At 28.2% G+C, this 19,122-nt stretch overlaps 1 protein-coding gene across 1 annotated transcript; it reads left to right on the top strand.

Moving 5' to 3' along the window:
* Positions 1-18,184: 18,184 nt before the first annotated feature.
* LOC136081315 (uncharacterized) lies at positions 18,185-18,709 on the top strand. The gene has a single exon (XM_065798624.1). It carries the CDS (start codon positions 18,185-18,187, stop codon positions 18,707-18,709), a length of 525 nt encoding a protein of 174 aa, XP_065654696.1.
* The last annotated feature ends 413 nt before the right edge of the window (positions 18,710-19,122 follow it).

Below are 19,122 nucleotides of genomic sequence, written 5' to 3'. Positions count from 1 at the left end.
TGGAATATTTGAGTACTTTTTGTTTAGATTATATAAAATTTTTATTTTTTTTAGATTACATAATAAAAAATGCAAAATGAAACAGGTACAAAAGAAGAACTTTCAGCTGGTGATTATTTAGAGCTTTGTGAATGTGAAACTCTTTGTTCGGAATGTCAAAAACGTATTAAAGATATAACTGACGTGTTATCTGAACTTAAAACAGTAACAAATAATGTAAACAAATTTCTTGATGGCACCGACCCTTCTTCTTAATTTTTTTTTTTATTGTTATGGTGATAAATTGTAATTTAATTTTTTTTTAGATTACATATTAAAAAAATGGTAAAAATAATAGTACGAGCATCAAATAGTTTTATGACACCTGCTGTAACCACATCTCGATATACAGATATATGTCCCAATTGTTAAAAGACTAAAATTGTTTATGTGATGAATGACCATTCAAAGAAATTTTTTTATAAATAATATATTTTTTAGATATATTATATTGTTATTTTTTTATTGTAGTTTCTTTAGATTACATAATAAAATGTCAGATTTTAAATTTCATGTTAAAAACCTAATCACTTTATTATTATTAAAAACAGTTGCTATTCACGATAAAAGTCAAACGATACGAAGGTTAATGGTAGAAGCAGAATCTTGTCCAATAGAAAATTGTACTGGTTTTAATGTTTGTGAAAGTTGTAAAAAAACTTATGATTTCATTCATCGATATATTCACGAAGAAAATATTAAAGAAACTGTACTTAAAATATTTGAAAAATATACTTTATAATAAATAAATTTTTTGTATTTATTTTTTAGGTTACATAATAAAAAAAAATGGATGTGTTTTATGAAGCTGAAATTGTTCAAAATGAAGATGGAAGTTTTGGTATCGTTAATGATAAAATTGTTCAATAATGTTAAATAACAATAATGTTCGTAAAGATTTTGAAAAATGAGGGTGTTTGGAAGATTTTCATCGTAAAGAAGAATTTGATGATTTTGTGGAAGAAGTTCGTCAAATCAAACCAGAAGAATTACGAGTTATCAGTTATTCAGAAGAAAAATCCTCAGCAATTGAAAAAGAAATTTTAATTCAATGTTTATCAGCAATAGCATTTTCAGGATATGGTTTAACTCAACATGATTCAAAAATATGTGAGAAAGTTGCGAAAAAAAAAGGCTGGATGGAAACATTACTCCATGTTATTTGTAAAAAACGTGAAATGTGTGTATAACCCTAACCCTAATCCCTAACCCCTAACCCTAACCCTAACCCAGCAAAAAAATTGGTTTGTCAGAAGTTTTGCTAAAAAAGACTAGGAAATATCATGAAAGCGAAATTTTTTGTTTGGGATTATGTCCATGTCATAATAACAATTTTTGTTTTAAATGTCAAATAAACAAAAAAGCGATTATACATTCAGAATTTAATGATTATGAAAGGAAATATAAACATTTTTTATATATGGACAAGTAAAAGTTTTTTTTTATATTAAAAGCATATTTATTTTTTACTATATCTATTTCAGTCAGAGTGATAAGCGTTTTTTGAATTAAATATGTCAATTTTTTTTAGATGAATAAAATAAAAATACTGAGATAATGATAACAGATAATGAATTATATGTTGTTTTTGACTCAGTATCTTATTTTTCTTAAAACAGCAACAAAGTTAGATTTTACGTTCAGAAAAAAATTTTTTTTTTTATATACAGCTATGCTCAAATGTATGGAGCACCTATTTGTTTAAATATATTTGTGTTTAAAAAATGAGATATACATGATGAATTTTTTTTTAAATGGTATTTTATTTGTTTTTTACGTTTAAGCATTAGTAAATCATTTAATGCATGTTGAATTTGCTTGTCTGGGCATGATTAGACTTGTCTTAACTTGTCTACATACTCACTTAGTATAAATTCTGTCGAATTAAGATATTCATTTCATTCTTATCTTCAGAGTTGTTACGACATAATATGTCTGGCAGATCTGTCGACATATTTTCAGACATATTTTCTGCCGACATAAAATATGTCCCACATATTTTCGATTGACATATTTTGACATAGTTTTATGTCTGAATTATTTTCTGCTGACATAAAATATGTCAGACATATTTTCCATTGACATATTTTGACATAATTTTATGTCTGAATTATTTTCTGCTGACATAAAATATGTCAGACATATTTTCTATCGACATATTTTGACATAATTTTATGTCTGAATTATTTTCTGCTGACATAAAATATGTCAGACATATTTTCTATCGACATATTTTGACATATTTTTATGTCTGAATTATTTTCTGCTGACATAAAATATGTAAGATATATTTTCTATGGACATATTTTGACATAATTTTATATCTGAATTATTTGCTGTTTGATATTCTTAAAGAAAAAATCAATCTAAAAAATTTATTGCGCATTTCAACTTAATTTACAGAGTTAAGTAAAAATAGTTTAACAAATTTGTTGCTAATTAATACTATCAAATACTATCAAATACTATTAAAATTAGGGGTATTTGGGGTAAAGTCCCTAATATTGTCGAAAAAAAAGTTGTTCAAAAGTATGTCAACTTGGGTCTCAAAAAAAGCGTATTTTAGAAGATAGTATAGAGATTTTAGAAAATATAAAAATTTTTCCTTAAAATTTTTTGGAAAATAAATTATTTGAAAAAATGCTAAAGACTCTTAAAAAAATGTCAACAAAATGTTTTTCAGCAATAATACAAAAAATACTTATTTTTATTACAAACGAATAAGATCTTTAAAATCTCTATGAAAATACGCTTCTTTTGAGACTCAGGTTGACATACTTTTGAACAACTTTTTTTTCGACAATATTAGGGACTTTACCCCAAATACCCCTAATTTTAATAGTATTTGATAGTATTTGATAGTATTAATTAGTATGGATTAGTATTGGCGATTTCCCTTATTAGAATGTAAAAACCATCTCAAGCTGAGTTTTTATTACTGAAAATGGTTTTTATTAATATGACTAAACTTAAAATTATTCTCTTGATTAAAATAATATTTAAAAAAAAACATTTTTAGTTATTTTTAACTAATAGTTGATTCATTCAATAAATTATTCGCCATTTTTGACTTTAAATCGTAAGGAAAACGAAAAAAAATAATTATTCCAATATATATTTCACTCAAAACATTTTATGCAAGTTTATGGCAGTTAATTATGCTGTTATAATGCAATTGTCAATTATTTTTTTGTTAAATAAATCATAACTATTATAACTAAAAGTATATTATTCGTAATTAGTTATAAATTATTACCAGTTAGTCTTCTTAATATGAATTTAATGAGCTGAATATAACTTATGTGAAACATTTCAAATTCTTCAGCTTAAATGAATTTTTTGAAATTCTGTGAACCATTTTTTTGAAATCTTTTGAATTCAGTTTTTCATAATGAAATCTATTTCAGGATCAACTAATAATTAAAAATAACTGTAAAAGTTTTTTTTTTATTATTATTTTAATCAAAAAAATATTTTAAGTTTAGTCATACTAATTAAAACCACTTTCAGTAATAAAAACTCAGCTTGAGATGGTTTTTACATTCTAATAAGGGAAAGCGCCAATACTAATCAATACTATCAAATACTATCAAATGATGCCTCAATACTAGTCAATATTAGTCAATACTATCAATGTCAATATTAGACATAATCAATAAATAAGTCATAATCAATAAATAAGTCAATAAATGCCAATATTAGTCAATACTATCAAATGATACATCGCTAAAAAGGGCAGAAAAAGACCTTTATGAAACATCGGATGTTTGCTTATAGGGTTTAAAGTAATAGTTTTATGAAGCATAATTGATTGCAAAGACATAAAATTATGTAAAAATATGTCGACAGAAAATATGTCTGACATATTTTATGTCAGCAGAAAATAATTCAGACATAAAATTATGTCAAAATATGTCGACAGAAAATATGTCTGACATATTTCATGTCAGCATAAAATAATTCAGACATAAAATTATGTCAAAATATGTCGATAGAAAATATGTCTGACATATTTTATGTCAGCAGAAAATAATTTAGACATAAAATTATGTCAAAATATGTCGATAGAAAATATGTCTGACATATTTTATGTCAGCAGAAAATAATTCAGACATAAAATTATGTTAAAATATGTTGACAGAAAATATGTCTGACATATTTTATGTCAGCAGAAAATAATTCAGACATAAAATTATGTCAAAATATGTCGACAGAAAATATGTCTGACATATTTTATGTCAGCAGAAAATAATTCAGAAATAAAATTATGTCAAATTATGTCGACAGAAAATATGTCTGACATATTTTATGTCAGCAGAAAATAATTCAGACATAAAATTATGTCAAAATATGTCAATAGAAAATATGTCTGACATATTTTATGTCAGCAGAAAATAATTCAGACAAAAAATTATGTCAAAATAAGTTGATAAAAAATATGTGGGACATATTTTATGTCGGCAGAAAATATGTCTCAGACATATTTGACAGATAACAACCCTGCTTATCTTAAACGTAACTATTGTCAGCCGCTCATTATCTATTGTTTAAAAGTAGTGATTTTTTTTATCGTTCTTTATTTATTTTCATTTTGAGTAAAACACGCGAACTTTCTGTGAGTGAAAGAAGCCAAATTGTGATATTCCATAAACAAGGACATTCCCAAGTGGAAATTTCAAAAATTATGAAATGCTCAAGGAAAGCAGTGCAAAATGCTATAAATAGATTTAGTGAAACTGGTTCATACGAAAATAGACCAAAAACGGGAAGAAAACGTATACTTTCTCCTAGAAACCATCGTTTCCTCAACAGGATTTCACTTCGAAATCGGACCAAATCTTCTAAAGACTTGGTTAGCGATCTGTGGGAGCACAGAAAAATTCAAATTTCTGCTCCAAGTGTTAGAAGATACTTAAAAGAAGGTAATTTACATGGAAGAAGGGCTCGCCGAAAACCATTGCTGACTGAGCACCATAAGAAACTTCGTTTAGAATGGGCTAAACAGCACCAAAATTGGTCATCAGAAGATTGGGCCAAAATTATTTGGTCAGACGAATCAAATATAAAGGTAAGGCATCATTATGACTTACGGTGTAACCAAAAAATAAAAAAAAAATATCATTTCGAAATTATTCCTTTAAGTACCTGAAATTTTACATGTTGAAATTTATATTATCAAATTTGTATTCCTTTACTTTTTTGACCTAGCTTTTCGGGCAACCTGGAGGCACCTTTGTAAGACGACGACCAGGCGAAGCATTTGAGCCGGAATGTATCATCCCTACAGTCAAATTTGGCGGTGGTGGCACAATGATCTGGGGTTGCATGGCCTCCAGTGGCGTAGGTGAAATATTTTTATTGTGAGGGTAGGATGAATGCAGAGCGCTACATTACCATGCTAAATGAAGTTTTGGAGCCATCAATATTGAAATTATTTGACGAAGATGTCCCTCAATATTATTTTCAACAAGATAACGCTCCTTGCCACAAGGCAAAAAAAAGTTTGGACTGGTTTTCAACAAATGAAGTTCCCCTCATTACGTGCCCCCCCCCTAGTCTCCAGATTTGTCACCCATAGAAAATTTGTGGTCTATTTTGAAGAGGAAGTTGTCAATTTACAGATGTAAATCCAAAGAAGAATTTAAAGCGAAAATTCTGGATGAATGGGAAAAAATACCAGCGAATGTATGTAAGGATCTTGTGGACAGCATGCCCAAAAGACTACGTGCGGTGATCAAGGCAAAGGGAGGTGCTACAAAATATTAATTATATTAAATAATATTGTTGAATTGAAATAATTTGTATCAAATAAACACATTCACATTTACTATTTGTTCATTACTTTTGAATTTTAAATAAAATATAGGGGTGCTCCATACATTTGAGCATAGCTGTATATTGTGAAAAATGTTTTGATTAAGTGTATTATATGTAACTTTTTTTTTAGATGAATAAAATAAGAAAAAATGATAAAGCGTTTTTTTATTAAAAACGCTTAAGTTATTAAGTGAACAAAAAAACCTATTAACAAAAGATGAAATGATGGCTATAAAGTTTTTGTCGATTGTTAATAAACAAGACCATTTATCCTCTATAGTGGAAAAAATTGTTGACCAGAACATTATTTTTATGATGTTTTTTGTAAAATATGCTATTATGTATTTATATTCAAAATAAATTTATTTTTTTCAGCAAAATAAAAAAAAAATGTTATCTTTACAACAACAAAAAGCGCTTCAATGGCTTGATGAAGGAAAGAATTTTTTTATTACTGGAGGTGCTGGATGTGGAAAAAGTTATATAGTCAAAGAAATTGCCCAAAGTATACAAATTTTTAAAACAATACATATTACTGCAAGTACAGGAAAAGCAGCTCATTTATTAAATGGTGTCACTATACATGCTTTTGCTGGTATAGAAACTGGTGTTAAAAGTTTAGATTATTATAAACGTCATATGCATCTTGACATTAAAAAAACGTGGTTAGAAACTGATGTTTTAATTATTGATGAAATTTCAATGATTAACGCTCAAACATTTGATTTATTACATTTAATAGCTTGTGAAATGAAACAATGTTATGATGAATTATTTGGTGGTATACAAATTATTGCTTGTGGTGATTTTTTCCAATTACCATCTGTCAAAGGAGAATTTGTTTTTAAATTTAAAATATGGCAACAATACATGACGGAAGTTTTTGTTTTAACTGAATGCTTTAGACAAAAAGAAGATGCGCAATTTTTTGGAGCTTTCAATGAAATACGTTTTGGACAAGTTTCAGACCAAACTATTGATTATTTTATGCCGCTTTGTTTTGAAACAGATGAAAATTTGAACACTAAATATACGAGATTATTTTTTAGAAATATGGAAGTCGATGTTTATAATAATAAAAAAATGGAGAGTATAAAATACGAAGGACATTGGTTTTATGCTAAATATGTTATTAAAAATCCAAACATACAATGTTCGTTTTAGATTCCAGCAGCTGTTAATCTTAAAATAGGTGCTATAGTTATGCTTGTGAGAAATATCAATGCGGAGGAAGGTTTGTGCAATGGTACTATTGGTACAGTCATTTTAATAGAAAATAATGCTGTTTGGGTTAGTATGAATAAAAAAGAAGTCAAAATTGAATTTTTCAAAGAAGAGATTTTAGATTGCTTGATTCGGTTTACCGTTAAAATTAGCTTTTTTTTTTACTGTTCATAAAGCTCAAGGAAGTACAATGAATAAAGCAGTTGTTCAATTTAATTCAAAGGCTTTTAATAATAGTCTTTATTATGTTTCCGAGTTATGAGTTCGTAATATTAATGATATTTTTATAATTATTGTAAATAAATTAGAATTACGAAAAATATTTAAAAGTATCACTGTCGAATCTCATGTTTTGGAATTTTATAAAAAATACATGTAATTTTATTTTTTAGATATAAATAAAAATGAAATTTGAATTTCAAACTAAGGAAACTAAATTTAGTAACAACAGTATAAACACTGAACATTTTTTTTATATCAAAGATGATTATAAAGATGAAGATATTGTGGAGGAATCACAACTTTATTCAGAAACTCAAAGTCCCGATGAAATTGTTTATCACGTAGAACAAAAACCAATGGAGGGGTTTGAAACGCAAATGAAAAACAGTATTCATTTTACTGACTTGTTTCATAATTTCTTAATTGGTTATAATATTGTTACTTTGTGTTGCAAATCTATAGAAGATGGTTATTGTAAAATAATGTAACCTTGTTACAATTCATCTGTTTTTTTATAAAACCTTTAGAAGGACCGACTATATTACGTTTTATTCAAGGTGCCAATGTACGAGCTGTTTTTAATTATTTTAGAAAACGATAGCAAATGCAAGTTGATACGATTATGTAATATTAAAATTAAATCTCTATCCAATTTAACAGAAAAATCAATGATGAAATTACGAGATTTTGAATTGTCAGGTTAAAAAAGAAAAATGCTCATGACAGATGAACAAATTCAAAAAAAGAAAAAACACAACAAATCAAATTACGAAAAAAATAAAAAAATACTTTTGTTAAAATAACAAAATAGGAGCAAAGAAAACTAAACAGATGAACAAATTCAAAAAAAGAAAAAACGTAACAAAACATATTACGAAAAAAAAAAAAAAACTACTTTTATTTAAAAAACAACAAAAAAGGAGCAAAGAAACTGATGTAGATGAATGGTTTGGTGAATGGTATAGACCTCATTCTATAACACAATGGCAAAATTCGCTAAAAGGACTATCTTATACTAAACTCTCTTATGAACAAAAAAGAAAAATGTTTTTAGATTACAGTATTTTGTTTGAACCAGGATTATGTTTTAGATCTCCTGTTTTCTAATCTGTTTGTTGATTCGCCAATGGAATCTGTGCACAATAAAAGAATGGAATAAAAAAGTGTTGGAAAAAAATGCGAGCGATTTATATTCAGAAGAAAATATTTTACAACTCCTTTTTGAAGATCAAGATGAACAAAATATTCTGGCTTGGAAAAACGTTTTACAAAATTTAAAAGAAAAATCTAAATATATGTCATTTCGAACTTTGATTGATTTGTGTCACTGTTTTGCTTACGAAAATACTTTTGATCGTATTAACATTAAAATTTTTGCCGTTAACAAAAGTTATTCGTTTGTTGCATTCTAAATTAAAATCGCAATATAAAAGTACTCTTACAGAATTATTAAAAATGGTATACGAAAGCGCAAACATTACCAAAGACGATCAAAATTCTCAAAGAGTTTTTATTAATGACGAAGAAAGAAATAAAGCCAATCAACGGAAAAAAACCAAAAATACTATGAAAATTTGTATTTTTCAAAAAAACAATTCCTTTCACGCTATAAGCATGTTGAATGAAAAATTTTCTACTGTACATTTTTCTGCTAACCAGTCACGTGTTCTTTTTCAATGTTCAGAATGCGGACAAAAATTTACTACAGAGACACACGAATGTAAAGGTTTTTATAAACCAGACAAATTTACATACGACGATTGCATTAGTCACTATCGTCCGCAAAATTCGTTTATGTGTACAAGTAGAAACTTGTTTCCTATTTTAATGACATTTGATTGTGAAACGAATATTACAAAGTCTCAACAAAATGCCACTTTGAAAGTCAAACCTTTATCTGAGTTGAGTTATCGTTTTCATTCCATCGTCATTCAATGCATTCATGAAACATTAGCGAGAGAATGTTTTGGTTTGGATGAATAAGGACACGTGATCACTCAATGGATTTTTTATTATGAAAATACTATTGAAAGTTTAGAAAGAATCTTTTAACGTGCCTACCTGCCTATTTTCAACCAGGAGTTTCTTTACTTCACAAAACACACAGACGCATATTGTGGGAAAAGATAAATTCAACTCGTGAAAATAATGAAAATTTAAAAATGGAATTACGAGTTTATGATTTATTAGTTTTAGCTGATACTTTAGTTCGATTTGCTTATGAAATATGTTTACCGCGTTTTCAAAATTTAAATATATCATCTGAAGAAAGAAATTTAATATGGCAAGAAGAAAATCCTTTATGTTCTATTTGTAGATATCCTGCAGACAAAATACGTCAATCTGATATTTATAAAAATAAATTTTCTCTCATGACTCCTCAAGAAATAGAAAGATTAAATCATAACGAATTTCGTATTTATAACGACAAACGAATTCAAGTTGTTAATATTATGTTTCAAAAAGTAGGTCGTTTAGAATTGTTCATGTTACCTTTGAATGTTCAAAATTATTTAATCGACAACATTGCGAAAAAAATAAAACAAGATTTATTTCAAGTATCAAGTTTGTTTTACATTTGTTGTAAATGGTAGGAAAAATTTGAATTCCTACCTGTTACCAACAGTTTGTTAAGTGATTATGTGAGAATAACAAGTGGATAACTTGTAGATTATATGAAACAATTGGCTTCCCTTATCATGACTGATCATCAACTCGAAATATACTTTGATCAAGAGTATATGGACTTGTTAGATGATCCCTACTATTTAATCAAAATCTTTCGCAAATGTATCAACGATGTAGGCGGTCAAAATACAGATAATCTCTATTATTTTTGTTTCTCATGAGAAAGTTAAGCAAACCGTCTACGAATAATGGTACATTGCATGTTGGTTTCTTTTAATAAACAATTTGGAAAAAAATTTAGTTTATCCGATTTTATTCAAGATGAAAATATAGAGAAAAAGTTTTAAATAAATGCAGTTTTTTTCTCAACGCTTTTGAAGATTATCTAGTTATTGATCACGATCATTTTTCAGGACAAGTTTATGAATTAGCTTATGATCATTGCAACAAAAATTTAGGTAGATAAAGTCAACATTTGTCTTGTCCTATTTTTGCTCACAACGCTTCTTTTAATAACCGTATTATGATTGTAAAAGGTTTAAAAATTTTTTTGGATATTCCGTTATACGGTTATTTGGCTGAATCTGAAACAACACCTTTTAACGCTTTTATAAAATATAGTAGCATGGAAGATGTTTTTGTTATATCTAAAAATGTGAACAAAGTAAATATTATCTGCATTGGTAAACATATTAAAATTGTAGATAGCTTGAAAATTTTAAATTATTTCTTAGAACAAGCCAGTAGTATGTTATCTCAAAAAGCTCAAAATCAAATTGTCAACACCATGTTGCATTATTTACGACCTTTTCATCCTGAAATTAATCATTTAACTGACAATCGAGAGTTTAAAAACTGTTTTATTAAAAAAACATTATTTCCTTACTCACAAATAACAGACGAACTATTAAACATTGAATATAAAACATTACCACCTATTGAATTATTTGCTCAAAACGATTTAATGAAGTTTAAAAATGGGCAAGAAGAAATTAAAAAAATCAAAGAAGCTTATGAAGGCGTTCAAAAATTGTGGATTTTTTTAAATTTAAAAACTTTAAAATCCTTATTGCATATTTGTACTGTGCTCGATACGGTAGTATTAGGTTCTGTTATGATTGACTTTGATGAAAGAACATTTGAATTTACAAAATTTCATATTCTTAATTATGTTAGTATTTTTAGTTATACAAGCAATATAAATTCTGCCATCAGTTTAATTCCTGTTCAATTTCCTCCAACCAATGAACATCAAAAAATGATTGAAAAGAGTATTCGAGACGGCATGTCAACCAACGGTACACAAAAATACGCCGTTGATACAGATTACTTTGAACCTAAAATAAAAGAACTCAAATTAAACAGTTTATTAAGAGGTTGTTTAATTTTTATGGACGAAAATGGTCAATACGGTGGTGCTCATTTAAAACCTTTACCTTTTCACATGAAATATTCTTTTGATTTGGAATGTACTACTTTAGAGGATGTGATTCGAAAATATCATCGCGTTAATTTAAACGGATTTTCAACTAGTGCGTTAGTCCATTGTCAAATTACTATGAAACCAGAGTATCAAGATCAAGTAGGAGGTTTTTCACCCATGGTAGAAAAAGAAATTATATCATTACAAGATTATTCTCCAACTGAAATTGCATCTAAACGTCATCTCAAAAACAATGGAAAATATACTATAGAAAAAGACAAAACCATTAAATTCGTCATGAAATTAAGTTCACATGAAACGTGTGAACTTTTAGACACTTTAATATGGTTGACTACGTGTTGTGGATGTGTTGTTGAAAAAATATACAAAGCACTCCCTTTATGGCGTTATCCTTTAGCTCAAAAAATGGTAAAAAGAAACATGGAAAAAAGAAAAGAAGCCATTAAAATGGGTGACAAAGTAGTCGATGCTTCTTGCAAATTACAAATTAACGGTCATTACGGAACATTAAGTCAACAAATTGCGCAAAAACTAAATACTTCTTTTATCAATCACGAAGAAAAAGCATTTCAAAACATCATTGAAAATTTTCAAAACATTCGCCATGTTTTAATTCGAGAAGGTCAAACGGATGAAAATATTAATTTGTTACTCCCTTTTCATTTTCAAAATTTATTATATTTATTATATATATATATATATTATTATTTAACGGAGCCATGTTTATTGGTGTTGAACCTGAAAAATATAAATTGGACGTTTTTGAAAAAAAAGTATGTTTAGATTATTACGACACTGTCGATTTTAATTACGACGATTATTTTAAAGAAATTCTTTTCAATTTGATGAGCAATGTCAAAACCAAAATTATTAAAAAAAAGTATTTTATTTCACGATGAAAACAATCATCATGAAAAGAAAGACGTCTTTGAACTCTTAAAATCAAAAGATCAAAAAAATGCTCTCATTTTAACAACCAGCATAAAATGCAAACTCATTAATAAATCTTTACGTATTGTAGCTTCACAAATTTTATCTTATGCTAAACTGAACGTAGGACGTTTTAGTTATGAATTGGGACAAGTATTAGGAAATCATGGAGCCGAAAAACATTTGGTAGTAACAGATACTGATTCTGGTTGTTTTTTCATTACGCAAAAGAAAAAGAAAAACAATGCACTTTCTTCAACGTTTGGCGAAAAAGTAGAAGAATGGATTTATTTTTCAAAATTTGGCGATCGTTGGATGGATTAATCCAATTATAAAAAAACTCACCCTTTTTATTCCACTCTTTACGCCAAAGAAACTAATCATTTTCAAAACGAAATACCTCCTCCCTATTACATTGCTCAAGCTTTTGCTATGGAACCTAAATGTTATAGTGTTCACAGTGTCAACGAAGACGAAGAAAAGGAAAACTATTACAAAAATAGAGCTAAAGGAGTACCCAATTCTAAACTCTTATTTTCAAATTATGTTAACGGCTTTGATACCTTTGCTGCAAAAAGATTGTGTAAAGAACTTCCTTTTCCACTGGTAACAGAAAATCAACCTATCGAACAAAATAGAATGAGTGTCAATTACAAACAAATTAAATACAAACGAACACTATTGGTTATTTAAAAAGATTTACACAAAAAAATGATGTTTTTAATGACGAAGTCATGACTGAAATTTGAGATCATTATCTTTTGGAACCGATACGAGAAGCCAATTTAAAAGTTTTACCTGATATAGAAAAATTTTGTAGCGATGAACACATTTAAAATTTACTTTAAATTGAAAAAAATATTATAAAAGAATCAGAACGTTATCATACAATGGCGATGTTTAATCGAAAAGTTTTGATACCTTTATTAAACGATATTAAAAAGAATATAAATTTGTAAAATTTTTTTTGTAAATAAAAAAAATGGAGTTTTGTTTTTTTGATCAAAAATTAACAACCCTACAACTCGGAAACGAGTTGAAATAAGTTGGTTTAAAAAATTTTTATTCAGTAGAAAACACAGAAAACGAAGTTCAATATTATCACGATAAAAAAGGATTTTTTACTTCTCGTTTAATTCTAATCATTCTAAAAGGACGCGAGTTAATCCCTGCATTTTTAAGTTGTTGTACAGAATGTTTACTTGAATATTTGAGTTTTGTATGTCATCTAGGCTGTTATGAAGAAGATTGTGAGCATTGTGAAGATTATAATAGAATATATTATAATTGTTCTTGTCTTTTAGAGAAAAAAAAACGAATTACAACTTAATAGAGGACACTATATTACTAACAAAATTAGCAAAACGATTGGCGATCAATTGGAAACCTTGTGGAAGATATTTAAAAGTGCACGAAAATCAACTCGATTTTATTGACGGCGATTATAAGTATATCGAAGAAAAAAGTTTTCAAATGTTAAAAATATGGAATCGTAACGGGACAAAAGAACAATTACTTTACGCATTTGATAACATATCAAGAATGGACATTAAAAAAATTACTTTTGACGGTTTTTTGTAAATTTTTTTTTGTAAAAAAAAAATATAAACTAAAAAAATTGTTATTTTTTATTATTATAAAAAATAAAAGAAAAAGAAGAAAAACCTCTTGAACAAAAACTCGAAACTGTAGAACAACCTGCAGAGATACCGTTAGAAAAAAAAGATGGTAGATCTATAGCCGAAATATTAAACGAAAAAGGTTTTCATGATTTTTATTTAAAAGGAACATCAAAAGCAACTGAACTCAAAGACGAAGAAAGCAATTCACAAGTTAAATTTAATATTTTTAAACCTACTCAAGATGTATATCCTGAAAGTACAATTATTACAGGACCTAAAAACAGCGGAAAAAATATGGCTAGAGAATTATTACATTGTGGAAAATTTCCTGATGCAGAAATGTTATTTGTGATACAAATAAGAGAACCTAGTGAATCTCAACAAAAAACATGGAAAAATAATATCAAATCTTCTGAAAATAAGTTAGAAGCTTATCATATTATAACAGTTAACAGTCCAGAAAATTTAGATTCAGTAATACAGAGAGTTATTGGTTTTTCCAAAGATAAATACGGTATTCAAAATAGCGATTACCGACTATTAAAATCAAAACTTTTATTCGATGATACTAGTGCTTTTTGCTAAAAAAGTCAACAATATACTAGCGCATGTTCTAGCGGTTCTCATCACGGAGTAGGTACCATTACCATATTTTATTCTGTACCTTCTAAAGCCAGTCAATGTTAAAACAATATAGTGTCTCATTACAAATGTATTATTTCTTTTGATAACAACAGCGAGATTGAAAAAATATTTAAAAATGATTTTCCTTCAACGGCAAAATGCATCATTACGTTATAAGCGATTTGTTAAATAAAGAAACTTCTAATCAACACGGACATTTGGCTTTATTTAAAAGAAACTCTTCGGTAGCACGCTTGAGAACGTAGATTACGAGTAAAGAACAAAAATTATTTATTCCAGTAGACGCTTAAGGCAAATTGGACTTTAATTATAAAGACATGTGCGTTAACAAAAAAATTGTTAGTTTTCAATCCTTTTTCTATGTCAAGGCTCCCCAATTAAAAAATCATCATTATCTCAAATCTCATCACAACAACTATAATCAAGAGAAAGAGAATAAACCCAACGAAGAAGATAAAAACGATATAAATAAGGAAAAAGAAAATCCGATAAAAAAAGAAAATGAAGTGAAAGCGAAAGAGCAAAACAACTACTCGAAGAAATTGAAAGACAAAAACGATATGGATTGTGCGAATCTTCAGACGAATCTTCAGACGGTGGACCCAGTTCTGATTCTGAATGATTGGGAAAGCGAAGAATTTTTACGAATTTTACAAAACGATTACGAATTATGCAATCCTTCAAACAAAGCGAGTAAACGTCAAGCCATGTGACAAAAGTTGGCTGTTCGAGGACAAATTTTTATCCCCAAAATAAATAGAAGAAAAGGCATTGACGAAAACGAAATTAAAATATGGATGAAAGAAATTTTGACACGTTTTAATGCTGTAAAAATGTTAAAATGCGAACTTTTATTAGATCACGAAAGACATCTAATAAAAAACGCTTTTCAAGAATACGTTTGTATAGAAATTAAACTCTTTGTCAAAGAATATTTATTTCCGTATCCAAAATTTAACGAAAACGGAAAAGCCATCATGAAAAAATAAAAAATGAAAGATAAAAATCAAGCTATATCAGACTTTGTTTATAATAATTACGACATTTTAAAAGAATATTTCAACTCTACTGGTTTTAAACTTTATCACGAAATTGTAAATTATTATGCTAATAAATTAATCTCATTCGACACTATACAACCTACAAAAACTGTAATCGATTTATTAAGACAGCAGTTTGACGCTGATTATTGTCAAAAAGAATTGTTTTTCAAAATAATTTGTATTTTTATGAAACATGAATAGATATAGACCTTATCACGAGTTTCCTTTATTAACTTTACGTAAAGTATTAGCCAAAAATGCCTACAACATGGATGTTTTTAATAAAAAATTATTACAAATGGATGAACAAGAAAACACAGAAGTTAACCTAGAATCTGAAGAAACAAACAGATTGGATTTGTCTCAGCTTATCCTAAGATATGATTTACCCTCTTCTCTTAATTATGCAGATGCCATCAATCTCGAAAATCAAATCGCTGGTAAGGTAAGCTTTCAACGAAATTTAAATGCTTTGCTACCTTTAGATACTATGCTGAACAGCGATCTGGCTACAAGTTTAATAAGCGATGCTTATGCTTTTAAAACCATTTTAAATTTGAATAAGCAAAGCGAATTCAATGATCAAATTGATCAAAGAAACATAAGCGAATCTTTAAGAATGATGAGAAATTTAAGAAAATTTCCAATTCAAGACAGCTCTCTTACTACTACGCCTCCCTCCTCTATTCAATCTACATTAAACACTTTACCGCGTTCTACTACTTTAAACACTATTCCATCAAGTCATAAAAAAATTTATACTTTGACACCTCTTAGTAAATTTTTAATTTTTCACGAAACAGCCGATTCGAGCAAAATTTTAGAACAGCTTTATAAAAACGAATCTGTAAAAAAAATTCCCAACTTACCTAAACATCTCGTCGATATGTGTAAAAATCAAGTCAATTATCGGTTTGGATCACATCAAATTTCTTTACGCGTTTATAAACCGAGAAACGAAAAAGCCACTCTGAACAATTTAAAAATTTATATTTTATATCAAGCCAATGTTGTAGATATAAAAGAATCCATAGCCAGTATTATTAACAATGTCACCAACTTTGCAATTCAAAAAATAAACGATCCAAACAATATTCCCTTTATGCTAACGAATTTTTAACTTAACTAACCTCTTCTCACTCTGTAGCTAGCATGAGAATTGCAGCCAATTATTATCAAATAAGACAAATTACTTTTGCAAAATTGTGGAGTTTTATTAAAAAATACACCATACCCTTCCGAAGCGAAACTAATTTAACATCCGAAGGTGTATATGCTGGCGCTCTAGCTCGAGATCCTTACACTGTTATGACTTCTAGTTTTCTAGAAAGCGAATCCATAACCGATAAAGGTTTTAGTGGAAAGAGAGCTTTTGGAATATTATCAAAAACAAAAGACATTACTTAACAAAGATGTATACAATATGGCGAAATGTTTCGAGGTTTCAAATTTGAAATTTTGAGAGAATACATTCAAGTGAACATTTATTTACTACCCAATCAAGATATTTATGTTCGAATGTTAAATAACTATGACAAAAACGCATTAGCCTAGAGACCTATTGGAGAAACTATACTCTATTTAACATTTAAAACTTTTTTTAACCCTGTACCTTCTTTACCTTTGAGAGATGCAGTCCTATTAAAGGAAGATGTAGAGCAAACTTGTGCTAAAGGAGGAACGTTGGGATTATTGGAACATATTAAATCCAATTCAAATCAGTTTTACAGCACAGAAAATACAATCAAAGAAAAAAGTTTACTCGAAATGTTGATGATAATGGGTACAATGTATAATTCTCAACTCGTTAGTTTAAATTCGCTTTTAATATCTAAAAAATGTTTTGAAATGGATTCTAATAATGTTGAAAATTTTGCCAATGCTTTAAAACTACTTACCAATTTAAAAAAAACAAATTTATTCACTCATCCGTTAACAAAGTCTTCATTATTACATATTCCTACACCCAAAAAAGAACAACGATCATCTGAACCCTATTTAGCGCCAATAGAAACTAAAAAAGAAGAAGAACCTACTGAAACACCTGAAACTACTCCCGAATTATTAGGTGCTTCTGCATTACCAGAAGCAATAGGAGCTACTGCTAGCACTACTAAAACTGATGATAGCGAAACTAGCATAAGTACAAAAGAACGACTGACAGTAGGAATAAAAAGAAAACCATTAGAAACGAGATCAATGCGAAAAAGAGCAGAGGATAAAGAACAAAAGCCATTCTAACAAATAAATACATATTTTTTTTAAAAATGGACAACAACGTGAGAGATGCTATTGACAACCTTGTAGAAGATCAACTCACCAAATTATCGAGTCGTTTGTTTGCTTTAACAGACGTACCCAAAATTAAAAAAGTTTTGTTACAATTGGACAGTTTAAAAAAATCCAACTGATTTAAAATTTTATGAACAATTAAGAGCGCTTTTAGAAAGTTTCATTTATGCCAAATGGAAAGGTCTCATAACAGCTTGGTCACACGTCACTCTACTTTTTAAAAAACAACGGATGTCAACGTTAAAAAACAAGCGCCAAGGAAATCTTATGTTTACGAAATGCATCAATATTCATACGATAGACCTCGACAATATTTTCAAGCTGATTTGGCCTACATGACCAGTTTTAATTTAAATTTTGCTCCTCATCAGCCTGAATTTTGTTTAGTTGTGGTAGATGGAGTATCTAAAAAAGTGTATTTGAGAGTCACCAGTAAAAAAACTGCCGATAAAGTGCTTAGCAGTTTTAAACATATTTTTGAAGACATTGAAAGAGACGATAAAACTTTTATTTACTTGCAAACCGATCAAGGTGGAGAATTTTTTAACAACAAAATGAAAGAATGGTGTTGTGAACAAAACATTGTTCATTTTAGTTCTAAAAATTATGGAAAAGCTTACTTGGCCGAATTAACAATAGGACGTTTAAAACAACTTTATCAAAAATTAAGAAAACACGGCGAACTTCAAAAAAACAATTGGAGTTTTTATATCGAGGACATGGAAAAAAAACTGAACGAAAAAGAAAGAGTGACGAGTGGAATAGCTCCTGAAGATTTGGATGCTGACGACGCCAAAGGTTAAGCTCTTCGTTACGTCGATCAATACCGCGACGACAAAAAACGAGGTCTTCATTTTTCTTCCAACATGTTACATCGATTAGAAAAAGAATACAAAAACGAAAAATTAAAAATATACAAACCTCTATCCGTTGAAACTGAATGTTACTTGAAAAAATATAAAATAGATTCCAAAGACACATTTAGCAAATCGACTACTCGTAATCAACCCTATTGGGACACTACCAAAAAAGTTATTATTATCAAAATCTCTAAGAGCTCTAACCCTTCAGTAGAAGGTTATTTACCCGTTTATATTTATAAAGTGGGAGTAGTAGGCGATTTAAATACAACATTTAAAGTAAAACGAGAAGATTTATTACCTATTAACGAAGAAGATAAAGACTTTTATTATAAAAACTTTAGCGAATATGTTAA

The sequence above is a fragment of the Hydra vulgaris genome, chromosome 06 (assembly GCF_038396675.1).
Source record: "Hydra vulgaris chromosome 06, alternate assembly HydraT2T_AEP".
Classification (NCBI taxonomy): domain Eukaryota; kingdom Metazoa; phylum Cnidaria; class Hydrozoa; order Anthoathecata; family Hydridae; genus Hydra; species Hydra vulgaris.
This window is presented reverse-complemented; position numbering and strand designations above follow the sequence as displayed.